Genomic DNA, 27354 nt, shown 5'->3' with positions numbered 1-27354 from the left:
ACTTTCTGTGAACTGGAAGTATCGCGATACGTGTGTAAGCCTCCTTTAAGTCCAGAGAACATAGCCAATCGTTTTCCTGAATCATGGGAAGAAGGGTGCCCTGGGAAACCATCCTGAACTTTTCTTGGACTACAAACTTGTTCAGGGCCCTTAGGTCTAGGATGGGACGCATCCCCCCTGTTTTCTTCTGCACAAGGAAGTACTTGGAATAGAATCCCAGCCCTTCTTCCCCTGGTGGAACAGGTTCAACCGCTTGGGCCTTTAGAACGGCGGAGAGTTCCTCTGCAAGTACCTGCCTGTGCTGGAAGCTGTACAAATGAGCTCCCGGTGGGCAATTTGGAGGTTTGAATTCCAGACTGAGGGTGTATCCTAACCGGACTATTTGAAGAACACACCGGTCGGAGGTTATGAGGCCACCTTTGGTGAAAAAAAACATTAACCTCCCTCCAACCGGCAAGTCGTCCGGTACAGACACTTTACTGTGGCTATGCTTCGCTGAAGCCAGTCAAAACCCCGTTCTAACTTTTGCTGGGGAGCAGCAGGGGCCTTAGGCGCACGTTATTGATGGGAACGAGCGCGCTAGGGCTGAGCCTGAATAGGCTGTTGGGACACCGGAGTGTACCTACAACTAGCATAGGAATGGGAGCACTCCGTGCCCCCCAAAAAAACCTCCTAGTTGAGGAGGATGTAGAAGAAGGCGCCCGGCGGGAGAGAGAAGCAATAGCATCATTATGCTTTTTGATCTGGTTGACCAGATCTTCCATCTTCTCTCTGAAAAGATTATCCCTCCCCCCCCCCCCCCCCCCCCCAGCAAGGTACATCCGCCATCCTCTGCTGGACCAAATGGTCCAGGTCAGAGACATGCAGCCATGAGAGTCTACACATTGCTATATCTTGAGCAGCGATTCTGGATGCCACATCCAAAGTATCGTAAACGCCTTCTGCTGCCTGACCACCTGGCGAAAAGGCTTGGCCTGCTCCAGAGGGAGGGCATCGACCAAGGTAGACAGCTGCCTCATCAAGTTCCACAAGTGAACGTTCGTGAAGAGCTGGTAACATTGAATACGGGCAGCAAGCATAAAGGCCTGATACATCTTCCTCCCAAAAGAGTCCAAGGTCCTAGCTTTTCTGCCTGGGGGCGCCGAGGCATAGTTTCTAGTACTCTTGGCTATCTTGAGGGCGGTGTCCACCACAATAGAATTGTGGGGTAACTGAGACCTCATCAACCCAGGTTCACCGTGGATCTGATACTGAGAATCAGTCTTTTTAGGGATCACGGGGGCAGACAGAGGGAACGACCAGTTTCGCATAAGGACTTCCTTGACGCCGAGGACCGACGTCCTCGATGGTGATGTTGAGAGGCCGGCGCCCGCATGGACTGCGATGAAGCTTCCTCCATCAACGTCGAAGGGGAGTTGACCTGGCTGGCAGCCGACACCAGTGCTGCTTGAGGACAGGGACCTCACCGCAGGTGAAGGGCCAGACAGCGCTGCAGCAGGCGGCACGGAAGGCGCAAGCACCCCCGATGCCGAAGCAGACTGACACAGCAGTCCTTCCAGAAGTTCTGGAAGTAGGGCCCGGATGCGCTCATCAAGAGCCACCATCGGAGAAGGCTGAGGGGCCAGTACAGCAGCTGGTGCAGAATCGCTTGAGGCTCAGGAGCAGGAACCGGACTGCTAAGAGACCCACACATCGGCACCTCCTGTATGAAGGAGGGAGTGATCCTCCCAGCACCGACGCTTCTTGGGAGCAGAATCATTTGACGCCCCGGAACTCCCAGAACCATGTGTCGAACGAAAACGGTGACAGTGCTTCTTTGCCTTCACTCGATGCCCCTTACCGAGACTCCTCGGTGCCGAAGAGGACATAGAATCCTCACATCTCCTCAGGGTTGGGTCCGACGATGGTCGGTCCCAGGGGGCCTGCACAGCAGGTGGCCTCAAGACAGGTGGAGACCCACTCGACACCTCACTATTCCCAGCATGTCTTGGCCTTTCAGCAGCCATTACCTCTGCTCCTGACGTCGACGCTTCCCCCAATGTCGACATCGATGCTGCTGACCTTGGTACCAATGCTGATGCCGATGTCGAAGGACTGGACCAAACCGTAAAAAATTTCTCACGTTGGGCTTCTTGAGCTACTTGGGTCCACTTCTTCACACAAAGACACAGAGCACAAGTAGCTGGGCTGTTGTCAGGCCCAAGGCACTGGATACACCAAGAATGGGTATCGGTACCTGAGATGGTCCGGTTGCACCGAATACAGTGGTTGAAGCCGCTGGGTGTCTTCGATGACATGGAAGGAAAAATGGCTCCGGCTAAATCAAAGGACTCGAATGTGCCAGTAAAAAAGGGCACAGAGGGAGAAACCCGATCATGCGGCCTAAAACCAGCCGAGTCGAAATGTAAGAAAACTTAAAAGTAGGGAAAACAGAACTGAGGATTTTAAAAAAGGAATCCTATCTCTTTTTTTTTTTAAACAAACTAAATAAAAGGGGAAAAAACTGACACAAAATTTGCTGAAAAGAAGACTCTTTTCCCGTGCCAAAATGAGGAACACAGGAGGAACCTGCCGCACCTTGTCATGGAAAAAAATAAACTGAGGTACGCGATCACGAGGCGGGCGGGAAGTCAGTCCGCGCATGTGCGGTGTGCGCTCCATACGCCAGAAGGCTCTAGCAAAGTTTTTTGTTTTGCTATGGCAAATGCTAGTTCCCGGCCGACGTGGACGTCAACCCACGTGTGAGAATAATGCAGCCTGCTTGTCCTTGGAGAAAAAAATGTTGCTTACAGTATTCGAAGTGTGGTCACACCTTGGAGCAATACAAAGGCATTATAACATCCTCATTTTTGTTTTCCATTCATTTCCTAATAATACTTAACATTCTATTTGCTTTCTTAACTGCCACCGCACACTGAGCAATGAGTTTCAAGGTAACACCAATGATGACACCTAGATCCCTTTCCTGGTCAGTGACGCCTAAGCTCCAAACCAGGCAAGGAGAAATGAGACCTTACCTGCTAATTTGCTTTCCTTTAGTCCCTCTGGACCGGACCAGGACTGGACTCTTGGGTTGTGCTCGCCTACCAGCAGGTGGAGACTGAGAAAAACTTGTGACTCTGGAGAGCCAATAAGAGCCCTGGTCATGTGACCCTAGCCTCAGTATTTGACTAACCAAGCAGAAAAGAAAGAGAGAAACCTTCTGTGCCGTATGGAATCCTAGCAGCCACAAATTCCTCGACAAAGCCGAGTACTAGAGCTCACCAACAACTCTCACCAGAGAAGTGGTATGGCTCACTTGTAATATAGCTCACCATCAACTCTCACCAGAGAAGTGGTATGGCTCACTCATATTCTAGCTCACAAGCACTAGAGAAGAGGTATAGCCCACTTGTAGTATAGGTCACCAGCAACTGTCCCCAGAGAAGTGGTATAGGCCACTTGTATCATACTTCACCCGCAGCTCCCACCAGAGAAGAGGTATGACTCACTTGGCTCACTTGAAGTATGGGTCACCAGCAACTCTCGACAGAGAAGTGGTATGGCCCACTTGTATAACAGCTCACCAGCAACTCTCACCAGAGAAGTGGTATGGCTCACTTGAAGTATAGGTCACCAGCAACTCCCACCAGAGAAGCGGTAAGGTCCCCTTAAAGTTGTATAGATACATACATACATACATACACATATATAGCAGCAACGGAACCCACCCGCAACTCCAACTAGAGATGTGGCATGGGTCACTGAAAATGCTAAATATACAAGCTTGTTATTGTTGTATTGTTGTTGTTGTTTTTTTTTTTTTTTTTTTAATTATCTATTTATTTATTTTACTATTCCGCTGAAAAAATGACAAAACATGGGAGGGGCCTGGTCAGGTCCGGAGGGACTAAAGGAAAGCAAATTAGCAGGTAAGGTCTAATTTCTCCCTCCGGACCGGACCAGGATTGGACTCTTGGGAAGTACCAAAGCAGTAATGTTACGGGAGGGACTGGCATTGAGAATGCGGAAGAGTACCTGAAAACAGACTAGGATGAATACGAAGCCAAAAGCTTGAAGATCCAAGAGCCGCCAACAAACCAAATAGGATGACTACAAAACAAAAAAAAAAAACCTACAAGTCCAAGCGACGATGACTATTGTCCCCTACCTACCGCACTAGCTGTGCAGCGCGAAGGACAGGGAGACTCTAGAAAGAGAAAACCTGCTAAAAGAAAGATTGCAAAGCCGCCTTGAAACAAAAAATCTGCCAAGAATCCACCTCAGCTGAGAAAAATGGCAACAGGAATACTGAACTACCACTCCTACAGATATCCTAGCCGACCTAACAGCAGATTGGAAGAAAGAAAAAACTGACAGAGAGAAAGCACCTGATCACTTGAAACTAAAAAGGTGAAAACAAGAGTACAATTAAATAAATTATCATAGCCGAAAATGCTATGCAGGAGAAGAAAGCATCTAAATCCCTGCCGCCAAGCTGACTAAATGTGCAAATAAAGTGCCAGCCGCTGCAGTTACAGAATATGGAGAAAACATATCTCAGAGCGCAATTGAAATGAGATAGAACAATCATCTGTAGCTGCTGCCTCTGCAAGCAGATCACCTGAAATTCTTGCCGCAAACACCAATTAGAGGAAACGTGAATAACTGAAATGCAATGTAGACACTTGTTAATACCCTCATTAATACCTTTTATCATATTGAATTCCATAAACCACTACACAGTTCTAGGAATAATGTATAGAAAGATTGTCCATTTAGGAATCTAGGCAGGTGCCCTTTGGGCTCGATGGGACATTTGACCTTTACCGAGTGTGGTAATACACATATACCTATGTAAAAAAATTGTCCACTGTCTATATTCTCGAGACATACCTACAGAAAGGATGCTCAATCTCAACCAGCAGACCAGAGTGCTGCACTCTAAAGACTACATAGGCAACTGAGGGATTCCATCCGAGAAAAATAACCAGATAGGAGAGAATATATGAGAGGTGAGAGAATATCAGAGAGATGTAAAGAAAGTCATAACTCAAGAGAAAATATTGAGGAAAAAGATAGAGAAGAAGAAGACCATAAGATCCCTGCTGCCAGAGGACATGTACTCCTGCCGTTGTCTTTGCAGCAAGAGACTAAGCGAAGCATACCTGAGTTCAAAGCGAAAACAAAATGTTGTAGAAGAGGGACATCCCATTAAGGTACTATCCGCTGACAAAGCCCAGAAGCTGCGAGTCTCTTCCCCTGAAAGTAGAGTGAAATCCAAGAGAAAAAATACACACAATGCGTTTTTTTTTTTAATCCAACCACATGCCATGTGAAGAGCAGATTCTTCATTGTCCTTTGACAAATGACCTAAGCTACTGCTGAGGCATTGTCCGTCAGACTCTCACCACCTCGCTATCTAGTAGGGAAAGAAAAAACACTCTCCCAGGGTTAGACAAATATTCCCATGTCCATGACATTGAAGAAGTGAAAAGTTGCCAAAGGAGACTACTGAGACTCGAAATATAATGAAGAAAAATTCCTTCTTGGGCGCTAGAAACAGAAAGTGGGATGCATGTAGAGAAGACAGAATACTCTGCTCCAGCTTGACTAAACAAAGAGAGAAAAGCAGAGATATGTAATGAAATCTAATGAGATCACATGAGAAATCAAAGGAGAGAAGAAATAATAAACCTGGCAACATTCACCACCCAACCTAGAGACAGCAGAAAAATGCACCCCCCTGTGCGTGACATGACAACTCTGCCAATAAGACGTTCTGTCATGAACCGGTCGTCCAGGAAAGGATGAAACGAGGAGGCCTTGTTTCATGAGCGCCGCTGCGAAAGAGCAGGGCAATAAAACTGGTAATGTGGACCTTGCCATCATCCTCGTATCATGGCCTTTTCTCCTGCCATAGTGAGATATACAGACCCACACCCCATAGAGAAGAATGTGGTAATTACAACCTGTATTGGGCCCAACGTAGTGATGGCAAAAATGCCCAGGAAGTGAAAACAAAATCCCCTTCCAAATGAAAAGAAGCTCTGGAGTGAGAGAGCAGAGCACGAAAAGAAAGAAAAAAGAAAGAAAAATATTATAAACGGAAAAAGGTGGTGAATTTGTGCCATAGCCTTTCTGGTGAAGGCGGAGAATACAAGACTGTATCTGACTGTAAGAAAGTATGAGACTGTATCTGACTCCAAGACAGCTTGAGACAAGAACATAAGGTCTGTAAGCAAGAGAAAAAGATAGTAGATGCTATGAAAGGGCATACTGGGCAAAAAAAACCAGAATGTGTACAATCTGTCAATGCTATATTTATTGCAGACTTGACTGAAGGTCCAGATAAACTGCCAGCCGCAGCAGTTACACAATATACCCTTGAAACTCATATGATATCAGAAGAAACATCTAAGATCCTATGCCACACTAAAAGTATGTTTTCTTTGCCATTTAATGACTCCCAAGGTCCTTATGCAATACTAAATGTATAATCTCCTATATATTTTCATCATGCATGATGTAATGGAACATGGGATACAACTGCAACAAATAAATAAATAAATATCCCAGAGCGCTTGACGCCAATTTGCGGGAAACTGAATTGAATCAAATGTATAAATGATTTGTTTTCTATAGAATGTTTGAACGTTTAGGAAGCTTACCAGACACCCTTGGCCTGGATTGACCGCTTTCATAGCTAGGGAGCTGGACTCGATGGACTCTAGGTCCTTTTCCAGTGTGGCAGTACTACTATACATTATATATATATATATATATATATATATATATATATATATATATATATATATATATATATATATATACACACACAGACACATCTTACAGAAATAGCTCTCAAAAAAAAAACAATTGCACCACACTGCAGCTGTTTTTTTTTGTTTTTTTTTATAGAAAGTGCAGCTAAATGAATGCCTGACTGCCACCATGCCTAAGGAAAAATTTAGGATACCTGAGATGAGAAAAAGCAAACATACTAAGAAGGAAATCCTCCCAGTGCACTAGCCAACCACCACCAAAAGGCAAACAGACTGTCCAAATGCAGTCTGTTTCGTCTGTCCAATTTAGATTGCAAGCTCTGTCGCGCAGGGACTGTCTCTCATGTTCATTTGTACAGCGCTGCGTAAGTAGTAGTAAACCAAAACATACAGTCATCCCCTATAGGGGCCACCTAAGAATAAAAGCATAAGGAACAATCAAAATATTATTTTTAAGATATGAATAGCGGAACCAGACACACGCAGCACCGAATACCTTACATAGAGAGAACAATAGGAACTGAAGCTGAAAGTCCATAGAAGAAAAAGACACCGAGGGAAACACCCTCTGCTGCAAATCTCCAGACTATCCCAGAAACAATATCTCCGTTCTTCTACAGTGTCGAAAGTAAAGCATAATAAAAGCAACACTTCCGCGGAAATGAAACTGCCGCTGCATTCAAAAATGGCATCCTATCGCGCCAAAAGTAAAAAAGAACGAGGATCGAAGAAGAAAAACATGGAGGCGACGAAGCAGGAAATCGGTGACGCTGGTAGAGGAAAAGGAACAGGTACCCCCTGTTACCTAGCAAAAACCTTAGCCTCTCCTCCGACGCTGATAAACAGCACGTCTCAACATGAGCTTTGTCGACAGATCAGAGGAGAGCGTGCCCGCGCCTAAGCGATTCGCGGTTTTTTTATACGTAAGAAAACGGAGGAAAATAATTGTGAAGAGAAAAATCGCCCCTTTAAAGACACAGATGCTGAATAATTCGCTAGTATTAATATATAAATATATCCATATACATCTATATATCTATATATATCCATATATCTATACATACATATATATATATATATATATATATATATATATATATATATATATATATACATACATACATACATATATACATTTTAAAAGCTGAGCTAAGAAAGAGTTGACTGCCAGCAAAAGTCTGGAGAAAGAAAAAGCTTCTTGTCTTAATTTCGTTTTCTTTTAATTCCTTTAGAGTAACAAATGGCTGCCTATTAAAAATGGCCAAACAATATAGCCGAGCTAGAAAAGAACAGTGCTGAAGAGAAATAAAATAGCAGTCTGTTTTTTTTTTTTTTTTAATAAACAACTGAGCTTGCTGGTTAAAAATGTGGGACTTTCTAGAGTGGCTGCCTCTCCCAGAGGCATACCCCTTTCTAAACAAAGGGTAGCCCTTCCCAGCTACGTATGGGAGATGGGGAGGAAGGGGGGAGGGACCCGGGGGCACCCCGAATTTAACACCCCCAGAGGCTGAAAAGAAAGAAAGGAAAAGAAATCCCTACCTGACCAGCATCTAACAAAGAATTCCTAGGCACAGAAGAAGAGGTAGCATAGTTGTTCTTATTATTAACCTCTAAAAGAGAAAGATAAAGAGAGAGACTAATGGGCTCGCTTCCTACCTGCTGGGAGACTGAGAAAATACTGGGGCTAGGGTCACATGACCAGGGCTCTTATTGGCTCTCCAGAGTCACAAGTTCTTCTCAGTCTCCACCTGCTGGTAGGCGAGCACAACCCGAGTCCAATCTTGGTCCGGTCCGGAGGGACGCTAAGGAATGTGGTATTGCGTTACCCAGTTGTGAGAATATATAGCCTGCTGTACTCAGAATACCTGCTACGTTGTACCATACTTTGTTTTACCTCTGTGATACTTTGTACCATACCTTGTAAGCCACACTGAACCTGCTATCGAGTGGGAAAGAGCGGGGTATAAATGCTATAAATAAATAAATAATATGGAACCTTGCATCACATAACTATAGCCCTGGTTCCTCTTTCCCACATGCATCACTTTGCACTTGCTCACATTAAACATAATCAGCCATTTGGATGCCCAGTCTCCCAGTCTCGTCTTATATATACAGTAGGTATTTTCCTGTTTCTGGAAGACTCAGAATTATTTTAAAAAAGAAAGAGCTGAAGGGGGATTTGAATATGGGTGCCTTGGTTCATAATCACTGCACCAACCACTAGGCTACTACTCTGACCTACTTACTACTATGTTCAGAATGGCCATAATACCTGCAGCTGGTTTTCCTTTGCAGTTTCATTTTCAGGTGAGAGGGAAAGGGTCATACCTTAATCCCTCCAGTGATCACATGATCAATTAGAGCAACTTTTTGTAACTTAAACTGACTGAAATAGGTCTAGATAGAAACATCCTTTTTTCAGACATAGATGTTTCTTCCCATTCAAAAATCTCTGTTGGATGTCCTACATTTGGGCCCTCCGTTGCCCTGCCCAAAACATGCCCGTAACACGCTCCCTTGCTATTTAGATGAACTACAGTGTGAAACATCCAAATTCTGACTTTCCAAAATAGGATTTGGACGTGTTTAGCAGATGGATGATTTTTAGGCATTTTAAGACATCCATTTGCTTTGAAAATGAGCACCTTAACCAGATAACCTTTAAATGATTACTGTACAACTAAATATTATCCCCTGTTACAGCAGCACATGGGCTTTTAAAAGCACAGACATCCCCTGAGATATAAGCACAGCAGCTAACAGAAGGACATGTTTTGCCTTTTTTTTATTTTGTTTTTATTAAATTTTAATTACTTATACAACTCAAACAGAGATGAATAACTGGAAATTTGTAATATTACATTCAAATAATTCCCCTTATATACAGTGAAATAATCTAAATCTCATCGACCACAACATAGGAAAGCAACCCTACCAGATCCAAGAAAGGAAAATAAAATAAAATCATATAATTATACAATTATATAATATATATAGTTAGACTAATCTACACGGGAATTGCCACCACCCTATTTCATTCCTCCAAGCTATCTTATGCAGTGCCCTTTCTGTTAATCACAAATTCACATTTACATTTACTTCGTTTTAAGAAACCAAAAATTCCACAAGCTGCCTCGGGTCAAAGAACTGAAAATGTTTTGATTGATATAGTAATCGGCAGACATGTTTTGTCTTAAAAACTCACATACTAAAAGCAGCATATTTCTGTTGGGCTTTAAAAAGACACAGAAATAGAGAAAAAGATGGCAGATAAAGCCAAGATGGCCTATCTAGACTGTCCATCCATACCAGCTATTAAACTCTACAATTCTTTCCTCTCTCTCTCTTCTCTCTCAGAGACCCTCTGTGTCTGCCCCATGCCTTCTTGGGCTCCAATGTCACTGAAAGACATTTAAGTATCAGGGCATCATGTTCTGCAAAATGATTGGTCTTTTTTTTTTTTAGACTTAATCACAGAACTCTTCAAGTTCCTCTGACTAAGCGGTACATGCTCCAAACAAAATGGAAGTGCAACAAAAGTAACTGAGAAACGGCAGATGTGGGTGAATCTTGCATCTGTTAGAATCTGGATACTTACCGAGTATAGTTCTCAAAGAACATAGTAACATACATAGTAGATGACGGCAGAAAAAGACCTGCACGGTCCATCCAGTCTGCCCAACAAGATAAACTCATATGTTCTAGTTTTTTGTGTATACCTTACCTTGATTTGTACCTGTCTTTTTCAGGGCACAGACCGTATAAGTCCGCCCAGTATTATCCCCGCCTCCCAACCACCAGCCCCGCCTCCCACCACCGGCTCTGGCACAGACCGTATAAGTCTACCCAGCACTATCCCCGCCTCCCAACCACCAGCCCTGGCACAGACCACATAAGTCTGCCCAGCACTAGCCCCGCCTCCCAACCGTTCCAACTATTTACATCTGACCACCAAGATAAAAACACTGCAGTCTGCTGCAAAATCATGGCAGGCAAACAGGAGCCTGATTAAAAAACTATTCATATGGAACCAAAAAAGAGTGTAAGTACCGATGGAAGAGGTTCACCAAAATCCAAGGCTCTATTGAGTAGAAAAACAAAAGCACTTGAAAAGGCTTGAAGATAGGATATAACAGAAATACCTGAATTGCTGCTTCATCATCCATGCGCTTGTGGGGCACTTTGTTCTCTGCACTACCACTGCGAGCCCATTGGGTAGGCACTTTTCTGCATGAGTCTAGCACATCTGGTGACAGCAGCTTAGCATAATGAAACAAATAAAAAATATTTAAGTTTTACTGCTTAAAGGCTAGACTGCAAATTATTTATATTCAGAATAGAAATACATATTCTTTATATAAATAATAATTAAATTTTAAAAAAAAGAAAATTAGAGGTATAAGTAAAGCTTCATGAGTAAACCCGAATTTTGCTGAAAAGTAACTAAGGTCACAAATAACAATTTCAAATTGTAGAAAAATGCTTCAATAGAGCCCCAATAAAATCATAATGGATTTCATCTTTCCTTTGGTGATATAATTTCTACCTTCCCTACTATACCTGAATGTAACTTGCCTTAACTACTGAAATCTAAATAACCGTTATCTAACTTAAAAGTCCATGTTCATGTTGATGTATACTAGAAAGTAAATAATTAAGGAGAATAATTTAGGTTTATACTATGTACAAATCAGGGTTTCTGAAAGATCGTACTTACAGAGTAAGGTTGGATGGTACTTTATCAGATAGGTGAAGTAATTCAAGTGGTGTTCCTCGGGATTCTCCACTTTCTCCTATACTTTTTAATGTGTATATGCACTCTTTGGGTTACGCTCTGGAGAAGTTGGGAGTTCATTTCTACAGCTATGCAGATGACATTAACGGTTTTGGTTCCCATTAATACAATGGTTTCATCTCATCTAGATTTACTTCATAATATTTTAAATATTTTAAAAGTATAGATGAAAAGGCATAAACTCGAATTAAATTCAGAAAAAACTAAATTTTTATTAGTTACCTATTCTCCAGATGCAAAGGGAAAAAAGAGTGATGATAACTCAGATATTATATCAATTCTCTTCTTATATCAGAATATTAGGAATTTTGTTAGGCAATAGGCTAACTAAATTCTATTACACTAATCCAGTTTCCACCTAAGGGGTTTACGCAATAATATACCGGTGGGACAAATTTCTTAGAGTAAAACGCTTATGCTCTAAGACAACCCTGTATAAAACCCATTCAGAAGATATGTATCAGATTTGTGCATCTACTGTAGTGAAACAGGCATACAAAAGAGCATTACACACCAATCGAGAGTGGTTACTATTGGATCAAGAAACAAGAAATGATAACCCTCTGATATGTATTCTTCCCTATTCGTCTCAAGCTCATCAGGTTCGATTGATTGTACAAAAATATTGGCAAGTTCTACAAATTCATTTAAAATTACAAGACTTATCTAAGTTTGCTTATACATGCAGTCGCAATGTAGGTAAGATTTTGTCTGGATTTAAACAACCACATATGGAGGCCTATGGCCATTTCAAATGTGGTTATTGCATATACTGCTGTCATGCTTTGGAAACAGATTGCATTAAAATTCCTGGTTCTAATCAAATATTTTATTTGAAACAACATGCTGATTGCTCCAGTGATAATGTGATATATTGCATAGTCTGCCTGTGTGGCTTATACTACATTGGACAAACCAGAGGCAGTATTAAGTTACGCATTTGAGAACATTTGACCAATTTGAGGTGTAGGAGAGAGGAAGCTCCTTTGGTATCCCATTGGGAGGAACAAGGACATACTTTATTTATTTATTGCATTTGTATCCCACATTTTCCCACCTCCTTGCAGGCTCAATGTGGCTTACAATACATCATGAATGGTGGAAATATATTAGAAAATAGACATTTAGTGTTACAGAAGGATTTTGGGTAACATGATAATGATAAAACATGATAGTAATATAACAAGCATATATTGTAAAACAGTTCTCAATATAGGTGGAGGAGTGGTGTATGTTCACATTTGTTGATCTTTGTGGTATGCCTTATTAAAGAGATGGGTCTTCAGTAGTTTGCGGAAGTTGGTTAGTTCGTAAATCGTTTTTAAGTTGCGCAGCAGTGCATTCCATAACTGTGTGCTCAAGTAGGTAAAGTTTGACGCATGCATTAGTTTGTATTTTAGACCTTTGCAGTTGGGGAAGTGAAGATTAAGGAATGTGCGGGATGATCTTTTAGCATTCCTGGGTGGTAAGTCTATCAGGTCTGACATGTAGGCTGGTGCATCTCCGTGAATGATTTTGTAAACTAGGGAGCATATTTTGAACGTGATGCGTTCTTTAAGTGGGAGCCAGTGTAGCTTTTCACGTAGGGGTTTAGCACTTTCATATTTTGTTTTACCGAATATGAGTCTAGCTGCAGTGTTCTGGGCTGTCTGAAGTTTCTTGATTATTTGCTCTTTACAGCCGGCGTACAGTGCGTTGCAGTAGTCTAGATGACTGAGCACCATTGATTGTACCAGGTTACGGAAAACAGTCCTTGGGAAGAAAGGTCTTACTCTTTTTAATTTCCACATTGAGTGGAACATCTTCTTGGTTGTGTTTTTCGCGTGGTTCTCAAGTGTTAGGTGTCGATCGATGGTAACTCCAAGAATTTTTAGGGTGTCCAAAATTGGAAGGTTCAGATTTGGTGTGTTAATGGTGGTGAATTTGTTCGTGTTATGTTGGAGGTAAGTTTAGACATTGGGTTTTGTCTGCATTAAGTTTCAGCTGAAATGCATCCTCCCATGAATGCATGATATGGAGACTTTGGTTGATGTCATTGGAAATTTCCTTTAAATCTTGTTTAAATGGGATGTAGATCGTTACGTCATCTGTGTATATGTATGGGTTGAGGTTTTGGTTTGATAACAGTTTACAGGACTTGCACTTTGTTGTTCTGTTAAAAATACATTCTAAACAAAAGAAGCCACAGAAGTGGAGAAACTGGATCCACTACGAGCAGAAATGCAGAGGCAAGGGAGTAACGTGATCATAGTAACATAGTAGATGACGGCAGAAAAAGACCTGCATGGTCCATCCAATCTGCCCAAGACAAACTCATATGTGTATACCTTACCTTGAATTTGTACTTGTGATCAACAGGATACTTCCAAACAAATCCAAGGAGATGGAAGATGGTAAAATATTCTTTAATAGTGGATAAGACTTGACACGGCACAGTGTTTCGGTGAACACCGCCTGCCTCAATAGTCTGTACTTGGTAAACGCCAGTTGATGGAGTTGAAGAAAGTGACACTGAGATACTGCTATTTGGCATTTTTTGCACTCAACTTCTCTCACACCTTTATTTATCAATCCACAGACTTTTTAAAGGCTTTATTTGGTTCGCTTTCTTCAACTCCACCAACTGGCATTTACCAAGTACAGACACTTGAGGCAGGCAGTGTTTGCCGAAACACAGTGCCGTATTGAGTCTTATCCACTATTAAAGAATATTTTACCATCTTTCATCTCCTTGAATTTCTTTGGAAGTGTCCTGTTGATCACGCTACTCCCTTGCCTCTGCAAAAATACATTCTATGCATGGAGGTAATGTTTTTGAGTTACTTATCAGCAAGGAACAATGATTCATCTTTGTACGGGACACAGTTAGTCCTAAGGGCTTAAACAAAGAAGCTGAGTGGCTGTAACTGCAAGGCATTTTAGTTTTTTTACGTCAATGGCAGGCGCCACAATTGAGTGACGTCACTAAGCAAGAGCCCAGGTTTCGTAGCGGTTAGGCAATGTCTGTGTGAATATATGTGGGAGTTTCCCATTTGGTACGCAGCCAATATACAAATAAATACATTTTTATTTTGCTTTTTTGCTTTTTGAGTTTATATTCTGTAATTATGAGATAAATTAAAAGGGAGTGTTCGTGTTTCGTTTTGGTTATTATTTTTTAGTAGTTTCCTCGTGATGAAGATTTTCAAAACTCAGCTTGGGTTGAGGGAATTCAACACTAGGGTTTGCTGAAGCTTTTACTTCTTTGAACAATTAGATTTTGGGGTGAAAATTCTGGACTGAGGATTGACCAGCTCCACTTACGTCGATTAATGATATGTATACATCCATAGTATTCCAGATAAAAGATTCATAAGTACTTAAGTATTGCCATACTGGGAAAGACCAAAGGTCCATCAAGCCCAGCATCCTGTTTCCAACAGTGGCCAATCCAGGTCACAAATACCTGGCAAGATCCCCAAAAAGTACAAAATATTTTATACTGTTTATCCCAGAAATAGTGGATTTTCCCCAAGTCCATTTAATAATGGTCTATGGACTTTTCCTTTAGGCTAAAGAGCAAGGTAAAGAAAGCCATTAGAGCCAAAAAACAATCCTTCAGAAAATGGAGAAGAGAATCAACTGAAAATAATAAGATAAAACATAAGGAATGCCGAGCCAAATGCAAAGCGGAGATAAGGAGGGTGAAAAAGGACTTTGAAAAAAATTAGCGTTAGAAGCGAAAACACATAGTAAAAATTTTTATATATACATCAAAAGCAGGAAGCCGGCAAAAGAATCGGTTAGGCCGCTGGACGACAGTGGTGTTAAAGGGGCAATCAGGGAAGACAAAGCCATAGCAGAGAAGTTAAATGAATTCTTTGCTTCGGTCTTCACCAAGGAGGATTTAGGAGGGACACCGGTGCCGGAAAGGGTATTTGAAGCGGGCGAGTCAGAGAAACTAAACGAATTCTCTGTAAACTTGGAGGATGTAATGGGTCAGTTCTGCAAAACCAGGACCGGATGGTATTCATCCAAGAGTATTAATAGAACTGAAAAATGAACTTGTAGAGCTACTGCTAGTAATATGCAATCTATCCCTAAAATCAGGTGGGGTACCGGAAGACTGGAGGGTGGCCAATGTAACGCCGATATTTAAAAAAGGTTCCAGAGGAGATCTGGGAAATTATAGACCGGTGAGTCTGAGGTCGGTGCCGGGCAAAATGGTAGAGGCTATTATTAAGAATAAAATTACAGAGCACATACAAAAACATGAGCTCATGAGACAAAGTCAGCACGGATTTAGTGAAGGGAGGTCTTGCCTCACCAATCTACTGCATTTTTTTGAGGGGGTGAACAAACATGTGGACAATGGGGAGCCAGTGGATATTGTGTATCTGGATTTTCAGAAGGCGTTTGACAAAGTGCCTCATGAAAGACTCCAGAGGAAACTGGAGAGTCATGGGATCGGAGGTAGGGTATTATTGTGGATTAAGAGCTGGTTGAAAGATAGGAAGCAGAGAGTAGGGTTGAATGGTCAGTATTCTCAATGGAGAAGGGTAGTTAGTGGGGTCCCTCAGGGGTCTGTGCTGGGACCGCTGCTTTTTAATATATTTATAAATGACCTAGAGATGGGAGTAACTAGTGAGGTAATTAAATTCGCAGATGACACAAAGTTATTTAGGGTCGTCAAGTCGCAGGAGGAGTGTGAAAGATTACAGGAGGACCTCGCAAGACTAGGAGATTGGGCGTCCAAATGGCAGATGAAGTTCAATGTTGACAAGTGCAAAGAGATGCATGTGGGAAAGAGGAACCTGAATTACAGCTATGTCATGCAAGGTTCCATGTTAGGAGTTACAGACCTAGAAAGGAATCTGGGAGTCATCGTGGATAACACGTTGAAAACTTCTGCTCAGTGTGCTGCGGCGGCTAAGAAGGCACACAGATTGTTGAGTATTATTAGGAAAGGGATGGAAAACAAACACACGGATGTTATAATGCCGTTGTATCGCTCCATGGTGAAACCGCACCTCGAGTATTGTGTTCAGTTCTGGTCACCGCACCTCAAAAAAGATATAAAGGAATTGGAGAAGGTGCAGAGAAGGGTGACAAAAATGGTAAAAGGGATGAGAGAACTTCCCTATGAGGAAAGGCTAAGACGGTTAGGGCTCTTTAGCTTGGAGAAGAGGCGGCTGAGGGGTGATAAGATAGAAGTCTACAAGATAATGAGTGGAATGGAGCGGACAGATGTGAAGCGTTTGTTTACACTTTATAACAATAATAGAACCAGGGGACATAAGATGAAGATAGAATGTGGTAGATTTAAAACAAATAGGAGAGAGATGGCCGCCGAGCGAACTTGCTAACCGCCAGCATTTCCCCAGTTCTCAGCTTTTACCTATTGAGATGCCGAAGCGACGGGGCAGGTCCGCCCCCCATGCTCCCCAGTGGTCGGATCCTCTTTCGCAAGATATTCGGCCTTTTTTTTGCAGACAACTGTGGTTCCATCTACGGCAGTGTTGGAAGTGTCTGGGGGCAGCCCGCTGATACGCGCCTGTGCGGATGGAGGCACGGCAGCGTCTCCAGGGCTAGAGCTTACGCTCAGCCCCGACACAAGGGAACCACCCCCTCAGCCGTTGGGCTATTCCACCCCATCAGAGACGACCCTGAACGGATCCCCCAGAAGTGGTGAGACCGAACAGAGTCGGGAGGCAGAACAGCGGTCTTTTGGAGTGCAGGAAGCCTTGATGGAAATGCCGACAATAACAGTGACTTCGGCGGGAAATGCTGCTGGTTTGAATCCGGACGTTTTGCAGCAGAAAGAGGTAACACTACCACTTTTTTCCTTTGAAGTGCACAAACCAGTTGAAGTGACTTTGGATTCATTATGGACTCTGATTGTAGATCTTGGGAAGTCTCTTACCCCACAGATAAATATATTAAATCAGGATATGAGAAAACAAGGGGAAAAAATAAAGACTATAGAGGCAAGAATAGATAAACTTGAACAGGCAGAAGAAAAGAAAGATCTTGATATGAATAGAATCCAGTCCCAACAGGAGATTATGATTAAAGACCTGACCTCATTAAGAAGAAAGACTGAGTCTCTTGAAAATACTGTTAGAAGTAACAATCTACGACTGTTGAATTTTCCCAGACAGACTATTAAACCTCCCTGGGAAATGTTGAAAAAATATATAATAGAGATCTTGGGAGTAAAAGAGGAATTAATTCCTCCTTTTACCCAAGTGTACTATCTTCCGCTTAAGGAGAGAAGTGAACAAAAAATTGAAGCACAAGAACAACCACTCAATGTTACTGAATTGCTTGAATTAACAGATCCTGATGACGTGATTCCTACAACTTTGATGGTAACATTGGCATTGGCACCAGATAAACAATGGTTAATGTCTATGTACTTTAAGAATAAACATAAAACATTTCTCGGCCAGAAAATACAAATTTTTCCAGATATCTCCAGAGACACGCAAAAGCGTCGGAAATCATTTCTTTTAATGAAACCAGCTGTAATTCAACTGGGTGCAACATTTTATTTGCGATATCCATGCAAGTGTGTGCTGAGATACCAATCAAATAAATATGTATTTTTTGATTCGGCTCAATTAACAGCATTCCTTACCTCAAGGCAAAAACGGGGATCTTAGAACATCTTTACCCTTGAAATATAGTTAGCACTGCATAATGTCGGCTGTTATCATTTGTTGCTCTATCATTGATAATTTTTGTTATAATATATATTCCATTTCTTAACATCTTGCCCCAAAAATGTGGACTTGAGCAAGAAATTTCAGTACTTTTCTGTTTTTTATTTTTTCTTCAAATATGTTGAAATGTATTGCTTTTCAAACAAGTGTATTGCTTGATTTAAATGTTAAAAACTTAAAAATAAAATTAAAAAAAACAAAAAAAAACGAATAGGAAAAAGTTTTTCTTTACTCAGCACGTAGTTAGACTCTGGAACTCATTGCCGTAAAATGTAGTGACAGCAGTTGGCACTGCTGAGTTTAAAGGGGGTTTGGACAGATTCCTGAAGGAAAAGTCCATTGAACATTATTAATTTAAATTTTTGTTTTATTTTTGGGGTTTTGCCGGGTTCTTGAGGCCTGGATTGGCCACTGTCGGAGACAGGATGCTGGGCTTGATGGACCCTTGGTCTTTTCCCAGTATGGCAGTGCTTATGTTTTTATGTTCTAAGCTGTCGAAACCTTTTTTAAACTCCGCTAATTTAACCATCTTTACCACATTCTCCGGCAACAAATTCCAGAGTTTAAATTACACATTGAGTGAAGAAACATTTTCTCCGATTTGTTTTAAATTTACTACATTGTAGCTTCATCGCATGCCCCCTAGTCCTAGTATTTTTGGAAAGCGTAAACAGACGCTTCATATCTACCCATTCAACTCCACTCATTATTTTATAGACCTCTATCATATCTCCCCTCAGCCGCCTTTTCTCCAAGCTGAAAAGCCCTAGCCGCTTTAGCCTTTCCTCATAGGGAAGTCGTCCCATCCCCTTTACCATTTTCATCGCTCTTCTCTGTACCTTTCCTAATTCCACTATATCGTTTTTGAGATGCGGCGACCAGAATTGAACACAATATTCGAGGTGTGGTCGCACCATGGAGCGATACAAAGACATTATAACATCCTCATTTCTGTTTTCCATTCCACTCCAAATAATACCTATTTGGTTTCTTAGCCGCTGCAACACACTGAGCAGAAGGTTTCAACGTATCATCAACAACGACACCTAGATCCCTTTCTTGGTATTGACTCCTAACGTGGAACCTTGCATGACGTAGCTATAATTTGGGTTCCTCTTTCCCACATGCATCACTTTGCACTTGCTCACATTAAACGTCATCTGCCATTTAGACGCCCTGTCTCCCAGTTTCGTAAGGTCCTCTTCTAATTTTTCACAATCCTTCCATGATTTAACTACTTTGAATAACTTTGTGTCATCAGCAAATTTAATTACCTCACTAGTTACTCCCAACTCTAGGTCATTTATAAATATGTTAAAAAGCAGTGGTCCCAGCACAGACCCCTGGGGAACCCCACTAACTACCCTGCTCCATTAAGAGTTTTTTTATTTTTAGTTACATTTGTACCCTGTGCTTTCCCACTCATGGCAGGCTCAATGTGGCTTACATATTGTATACAGGTACTTATTTGTACCTGGGGCAATGGAGGGTTAAGTGACTTGCCCAGAGTCACAAGGAGCTCCCTGTGCCTGAAGTGGGAATTGAACTCAGTTCCAAAGTCCACCACCCTAACCACTAGGCCACTCCTCCACTACAGTCAGAATACTGACCATTTAACCCTACTCTCTGTTTTCTATCTTTTAACTAGATTTAAATCCACAATAGAACACTACCTCCTATCCCATGACTCTCCAATTTCCTCTGGAGTCTTTCATGAGGTACTTTGTCAAACGCCTTCTGGAAATCCAGATATAGAATATCAACTGGCTCACCTTTATCCACATGTTTGTTCACCCCTTCAAAGAAATGTAGTAGATTGGTGAGGCAAGATTTCCCTTCACTAAATCCATGTTGACTTTGTCTCATTAATCCATGCTTTTAAATATGCTCTGTAATTTTGTTCTTAATAATAGTGTCTACCATTTTGCCTGGCACCAACGTCAGACTCACCGGTCTATAATTTCCCGGATCTCCTCTGGAACCTTTTTTAAAAATCGGCATTACATTGGCCACCTTCCAATACCACACTCGATTTTAAGGATAAATTACATATTACTAACAACAGCTCAGCAAGCTCATTTTTCAGTTCTATCAGTACTCTGGGATGAATATCATCCTGTCCATTGCTACTCTTCAGTTTGTAGAACTGCCCTATTACATCCTCCAGGTTTACAGAGAATTTTTTTTTTGTTACATTTGTACCCTGCGCTTTCCCACTCATGACAGGCTCAATGCGGCTTACAGGGGACAATGGAGGGTTAAGTGACTTGCCTAGAGTCACAAGGAGCTGCCTGTGCCTGAAGTGGGAATTGAACTCAGTTCCTCAGGACCAAAGTCCACCACCCTAACCACTAGGCCACTCCTCCACTCCATTCATTAAGTTTCGCTGACTCGTCAGCTTTGAATACCATTTCCGGCACCAGTATCCCACCCAAATCTTCCTCAGTGAAGACCGAAGCTAAGAATTCATTTACTCTCTCCACTACGGCTTTGTCTTCCCTGATCGCCCCCTTTACTCCTCGGTCATCTAGGGTCCAATCGATTCTATTGCCGGCTTCCTGCTTTTAATATACCTAGAAAAATGTTTACTATGTGTTTTTACCTCCAGCGCAATCTTTTTTTCGAAGTCCCTCTTAGCCTTCCTTATCAGCGATTTGCATTTGACTTGACATTCCTTATGCTGTTTCTTATTATTTTCAGTCGGTTCCTTCTTCCATTTTCTGAAGGATTCAAGGCTCTGCAGATTACACCACAGTGTTTTGTGTAGTTTTGGTTTTCTGCTGTGATACTGTTAGGGTGCTGTTGGACTTATTTTGCTTATATATATATACCCTGTTTCCCCAAAAATAAGACATCCCCTGAAAATAAGACCTAGTAGAGGTTTTGCTGAATTGCTACATATAAGGCCTCCCCCGAAAGTAAGACCTAGCAAAGTTTTTGTTTGGCCCCGATGGGACATGGACACAGAAACCTTAATTTTTTTTGCTGTAACCCAAAGACGAAATAACATTAAAGAAATGCAAGAAACAAAACTGAGGTGGAAAATCTATCGTCCAGCGCACTCCTACCATCCTCCTTCACGCTTTTGTGAAGATCAACTACCGGTAAGTGAGCCCGGAAAGAGAAGAAGCATCCCCCTTGCAGAAATAATAAAAGAAAAGAAAATGAGTAACCGAGCCCTTTCAGCGCTGCTCCATTGCCCTAGGGCTAAGTCAGACTAGATGGATGGAAAGTGTTGCGAATGTACAGGAGGAGCGCATAAAACGCCACCAACGGGGAACGGAGCTACCGTAGAATTTTTTTTTAACGTTTGTAATACGGTAGGGATGATCCTGCGCCCTAAGCCCTCTCACAACCTCCCGAGACCCCCAGCCAGAGCAGCCCGGCACCACATTCCATTACCTTCCCTAGTGCATACCCCTCCTCCATTCCCAGACCGGCCAGGGCGGCTCTGCTCTGCTCGAGTCCTGCGGTCACTGTGGGCAGATAGGCGAGCCACGGCCTACTCCTGCAGGATCCCACCCCCACTTCAATACTGTTCCCGACCGCCACAGTCCCCCTACTACTCCCGAATAAGACATCCCCTGAAAATAAGACCTAGCGCATCTTTGGGAGCAAAAATTAATATAAGACACTGTCTTATTTTCGGGGAAACACGGTATGTATATATATATATATATATATATATAATAATTCTCACCTCCAACGTTCTGTCTTGCTGCCTGTGTTCTAGGCTGAGTTGGTCTGCTAGGCTCCGAAGCCAGGCTGACGTCACCTTCCCAGTATGACGCCCACATCAGACCCCGGGGGGGGGGGGGGGGGGGGGGGGAGACGCAAAACAAATCTCACAGCTGATCCAACGGCGCTCCCCCCCCCCCAAACTGCCTCGGAGAAAGCGAATGCTACATACCTGTAGAAGGTATTCTCCGAGGACAGCAGGCTGATTGTTCTCACTGATGGGTGACGTCCACGGCAGCCCCTCCAATCGGAAACTTCACTAGCAAAAGCCTTTGCTAGTCCCCGCGCGCGCCGTCTTTCCGCCCGAACCGGCTCGTGTTCGTCAGTCCCATATGTAGCAAGACAAAGACAAGGGAAGACACAACTCCAAAGGGGAGGCGGGCGGGTTTGTGAGAACAATCAGCCTGCTGTCCTCGGAGAATACCTTCTACAGGTATGTAGCATTCGCTTTCTCCGAGGACAAGCAGGCTGCTTGTTCTCACTGATGGGGTATCCCTAGCCCCCAGGCTCACTCAAAACAACAAACATGGTCAATTGGGCCTCGCAACGGTGAGGACATAACTGAGATTGACCTAACAATTTTTCCAACTAACTGAGAGTGTAGCCTGGAACAGAATAAACATGGGCCTAGGGGGGTGGAGTTGGATTCTAAACCCCGAACAGATTCTGAAGCACTGACTGCCCGAACCGACTGTCGCGTCGGGTATCCTGCTGCAGGCAGTAATGAGATGTGAATGTGTGGACAGATGACCACGTCGCAGCTTTGCAGATCTCTTCAATGGTGGCTGACTTCAAGTGGGCCACCGACGCTGCCATGGCTCTAACATTATGAGCCGTGACATGACCCTCAAGAGCCAGCCCGGCCTTGGCGTAAGTGAAGGAAATGCAATCTGCTAGCCAATTGGATATGGTGCGTTTCCCCACAGCCACTCCCCTCCTGTTGGGATCAAAAGAAACAAACATTTGGGCGGACTGTCTGTTGGGCTTGGTCCGCTCCAGATAGAAGGCCAATGCTCTTTTGCAGTCCAATGTGTGCAGCTGACGTTCAGCAGGGCAGGAATGAGGACGGGGAAAGAATGTTGGCAAGACAACTGACTGGTTCAGATGGAACTCCGACACAACCTTTGGCAAGAACTTAGGGTGAGTGTGGAGGACTACTCTGTTATGATGAAATTTGGTGTAAGGGGCCTGGGCTACCAGGGCCTGAAGTTCACTGACTCTATGAGCTGAAGTAACTGCCACCAAGAAAATGACCTTCCAGGTCAAGTACTTCAGATGGCAGGAGTTCAGTGGCTCAAAAGGAGGTTTCATCAGCTGGGTGAGAACGACATTGAGATCCCATGACACTGTAGGAGGTTTGACGGGGGGCTTTGACAAAAGCAAACCTCTCATGAAGCGAACAACTAAAGGCTGTCCTGAGATCGGCTTACCTTCCACACGGTAATGGTATGCACTGATTGCGCTAAGGTGAACCCTTACAGAGTTGGCATCTGATGCCAGTCTGCTGTGGGCCTGAAGCCTGGAACAGAACTGAGGGACTTTGTGGTTGGCTCGAGATGCAAATAGATCTACCAAGGGGGTGCCCCACACCTGGAAGATCTGGCGCACTACTCGGGAATTGAGCGACCACTCGTGAGGTTGCATAATCCTGCTCAACCTGTCGACCAGACTGTTGATTACGCCTGCCAGGTATGTGGCTTGGAGTACCATGCCGTGACGTCGAGCCCACAGCCACATGCTGACGGCTTCCTGACACAGGGGGCGAGATCCGGTGCCCCCCTGCTTGTTGATGTAATACATGGCAACTTGGTTGTCTGTCTGAATTTGGATAATTTGGTGGGACAGCCGATCTCTGAAAGCCTTCAGAGCGTTCCAGACCGTTCGTAACTCCAGAAGATTGATCTGCAGATCGCGTTCCTGGAGGGACTAGCTTCCCTGGGTGTGAAGCCCATCGACATGAGCCCCCCACCCCAGGAGAGACGCATCCGTAGTCAGCACTTTTTGTGGCTGAGGAATTTGGAAAGGGCGTCCCAGAGTCAAATTGGACCAAATCGTCCACCAATACAGGGATTTGAGAAAACTCGTGGACAGGTGGATCACATCTTCTAGATCCCCAGCAGCCTGAAACCACTGGGAAGCTAGGGTCCATTGAGCAGATCGCATGTGAAGGCGGGCCATGGGAGTCACATGAACTGTGGAGGCCATGTGGCCCAACAATCTCAACATCTGCCGAGCTGTGATCTGCTGGGACGCTCGCACCCGCGAGACAAAGGACAACAAGTTGTTGGCTCTCGTCTCTGGGAGATAGGCAGGAGCCGTCCGAGAATCCAGCAGAGCTCCTATGAATTCGAGTCTCTGTACTGGGAGAAGATGGGACTTTGGGTAATTTATCACAAACCCCAGTAGCTCCATGAGGCGAATAGTCATCTGCATGGACTGTAGAGCTCCTGCCTCGGATGTGCTCTTCACCAGCCAATCGTCAAGATAGGGGAACACGTGTACTCCCAGCCTCCGAAGCGCCGCTGCTACTACAGCCAAGCACTTTGTGAACACTCTGGGCGCAGAGGCGAGCCCAAAGGGTAGCACACAGTACTGGAAGTGACGTGTGCGTGCCCAGCTGAAATCGCAGATACTGTCTGTGAGCTGGCAGTATCGGGATGTGCGTGTAGGCGTCCTTCAAGTCCAGAGAGCATAGCCAATCATTTTCCTGAATCATGGGGAGAAGGGTACCCAGGGAAAGCATCCTGAACTTTTCCTTGACCAGATATTTGTTCAGGGCCCTTAGGTCTCGGATGGGACGCATCCCCCCTGTTTTCTTTTCCACAAGGAAGTACCTGGAATAGAATCCCAGCCCTTCTTGCCCGGATGGCACGGGCTCGACCGCATTGGCGCTGAGAAGGGCGGAGAGTTCCTCTGCAAGTACCTGCTTGTGCTGGAAGCTGTAAGATTGAGCTCCCGGTGGGCAATTTGGAGGTTTGGAGGCCAAATTGAGGGTGTATCCTTGCCGGACTATTTAGAGAACCCACTGGTCGGAGGTTATGAGAGGCCATCTTTGGTGAAAAACTTTCAACCTCCCCCCGACCGGCAGGTCACCCGGCACTGACACGTTGATGTCGGCTATGCTCTGCTGGAGCCAGTCAAAAGCTCGCCCCTTGCTTTTGCTGGGGAGCCGAGGGGCCTTGCTGAGGCGCACGCTGCTGACGAGAGCGAGCGCGCTGGGGCTTAGCCTGGGCCGCAGGCTGTCGAGAAGGAGGATTGTACCTACGCTTACCAGAAGAGTAGGGAACAGTCTTCCTTCCCCCATAAAAACGTCTACCTGTGGAGGTAGAAGCTGAAGGCTGCCGGCGGGAGAACTTGTCAAAAGCGGTATCCCGCTGGTGGAGCTGCTCTACCACCTGTTCGACCTTCTCTCCAAAATATTGTCCGCACGGCAAGGCGAGTCCGCAATCCGCTGCTGGATCCTATTCTCCAGGTCGGAGGCACGCAGCCATGAGAGTCTGCGCATCACCGCACCTTGAGCAGCGGCCCTGGACGCAACATCAAAGGTGTCATACACCCCTCTGGCCAGGAATTTTCTGCACGCCTTCAGCTGCCTGACCATCTCCTTAAATGGCTTGGCTTGCTCAGGAGGGAGCTTGTCCACCACGCCCGCCCACTGCCTCACATTGTTCCGCATGTGTATGCTCGTGTAGAGCTGGTAAGACTGAATTTTGGCCACGAGCATAGAGGAATGGTAGGCCTTCCTCCCAAAGGATTCTAAGGTTCTAGAGTCTTTGCCCGGGGGCGCCGAAGCATGCTCCCTAGAACTCTTAGCCTTCTTTAGGGCCAGATCCACAACTCCAGAGTCGTGAGGCAACTGAGTGCGCATCAGCTCTGGGTCCCCATGGATCCGGTACTGGGACTCGATCTTCTTGGGAATGTGGGGATTACTTAGAGGCTTGGTCCAGTTCGCCAGCAATGTCTTTTTTAGGACATGATGCTTGGGTACTGTGGACACTTCCTTAGGTGGAGAAGGATAGTCCAGGAGCTCAAACATTTCAGCCCTGGGCTCGTCCTCCACAACCACCGGGAAGGGGATGGCCGTAGACATCTCCCGGACAAAGGCCGCAAAAGACAGACTCTCAGGAGGAGAAAGCTGCCTTTCAGTGGAGGGAGTGAGATCAGAAGGAAGGCCTTCAGACTCCTCGTCAGAGAAATACCTGATGTCCTCCTCCTCCTCCCACGAGGCCTCACCATCGGTATCAGACACAAGTTCATGAACCTGTGTCTGAAGCCGTGCCCGGCTCGACTCCGTGGAAACACGGCCACGGTGTGAGCGTCGAGAGGTAGACTCCCTCGCCCGCACCGGCGAAGCTCCCTCCGCTGATGTCGTCGGGGAGCCTTCCTGGGAGGCGACCGCAGTCAGTACCGCAAGCGGCACCGATGTCGGAGACCTCACCCCGGGCAAGGGGCCAGCCGGCGCCTCACTCGACGGTACCGGTGGCGCAAGCACCCCCGGTTCCGGAGGGGAAGGGCGCAACAGCTCTCCCAGAATCTCTGGAAGAACGGCCCGGAGACTCTCGAGCAGGGCGGCTGTGGAGAAAGACATGGAAGCCGATGCAGGCGTCGAAGTCAGAGTCTGTTCCGGGCGTGGAGGCTGTTCCGGGTTGTCCAAGGTGGAGCGCATCGACACCTCCTGAACAGAGGGTGAGCGGTCCTCCCGGTGCCGATGCCTACTGGGTGCCGACTCCCTCGGCGACCCAGAGCTCTCGGTACCGATGCGTGAAGGAGACCGGTGTCGATGCTTCTTTGACTTTTTCAAACGAAGCATGTCACCGGAACTTCCCGGTACCGACGAGGAGGACGTAGAATCCAACCGTCGCTTCCTCAGGGCCGAGGCCGAAGAAGGTCGGTCTCGGGGGGGCTGTACCGCAGGAGCCCTCAGGGTAGGGGGAGACCCACCCGAAGGCTCACCGCCACCAGCAGGGGAATGGACAGCCCTCACCTGCACTCCAGTCGAAGCACCACCGTCCGACGACATCAGCACTAGTGGAGGTCCCGGTACCACCGACGGCGACGCAGCCTTCCGATGTCTCGGTACCGACGATGCAGAGGGTCGATGCCTCGATGCAGTCGATACGGTCGATGCAGAGGTCGGAGGTCTTGACGCTGACGACGTCGATGCACTTGATACTCCCGGTGCTGTTGTCGACGAAGAGCCCAAGAACAACACATTCCACTGGGCCAATCTCGCTACCTGAGTCCTTTTCTGTAAAAGGGCGCAAAGACTACAGGCCTGCGGGCGGTGCCCAGCCCCCAGACACTGAAGACACGACGCGTGCCTATCAGTGAGCGAGATTACCCGGGCGCA

General features: G+C 44.9%; 1 protein-coding gene across 6 annotated transcripts in view; it reads right to left on the bottom strand.

Moving 5' to 3' along the window:
- STK33 (serine/threonine kinase 33) overlaps positions 1–27354 on the bottom strand; it is a 430311-nt gene that overhangs the window by 229624 nt on the left and 173333 nt on the right. For all 6 annotated transcript variants that reach the window (XM_030201030.1, XM_030201029.1, XM_030201032.1 and 3 more), the window contains one exon: positions 10910–11026. In XM_030201030.1, coding sequence (XP_030056890.1) covers positions 10910–11026 — 117 coding nt within the window. The remainder of the gene's footprint in view (positions 1–10909; positions 11027–27354) is intronic.

The sequence above is a fragment of the Microcaecilia unicolor genome, chromosome 4 (genome assembly GCF_901765095.1).
Source record: "Microcaecilia unicolor chromosome 4, aMicUni1.1, whole genome shotgun sequence".
Lineage (NCBI taxonomy): Eukaryota > Metazoa > Chordata > Amphibia > Gymnophiona > Siphonopidae > Microcaecilia > Microcaecilia unicolor.
This window is presented reverse-complemented; position numbering and strand designations above follow the sequence as displayed.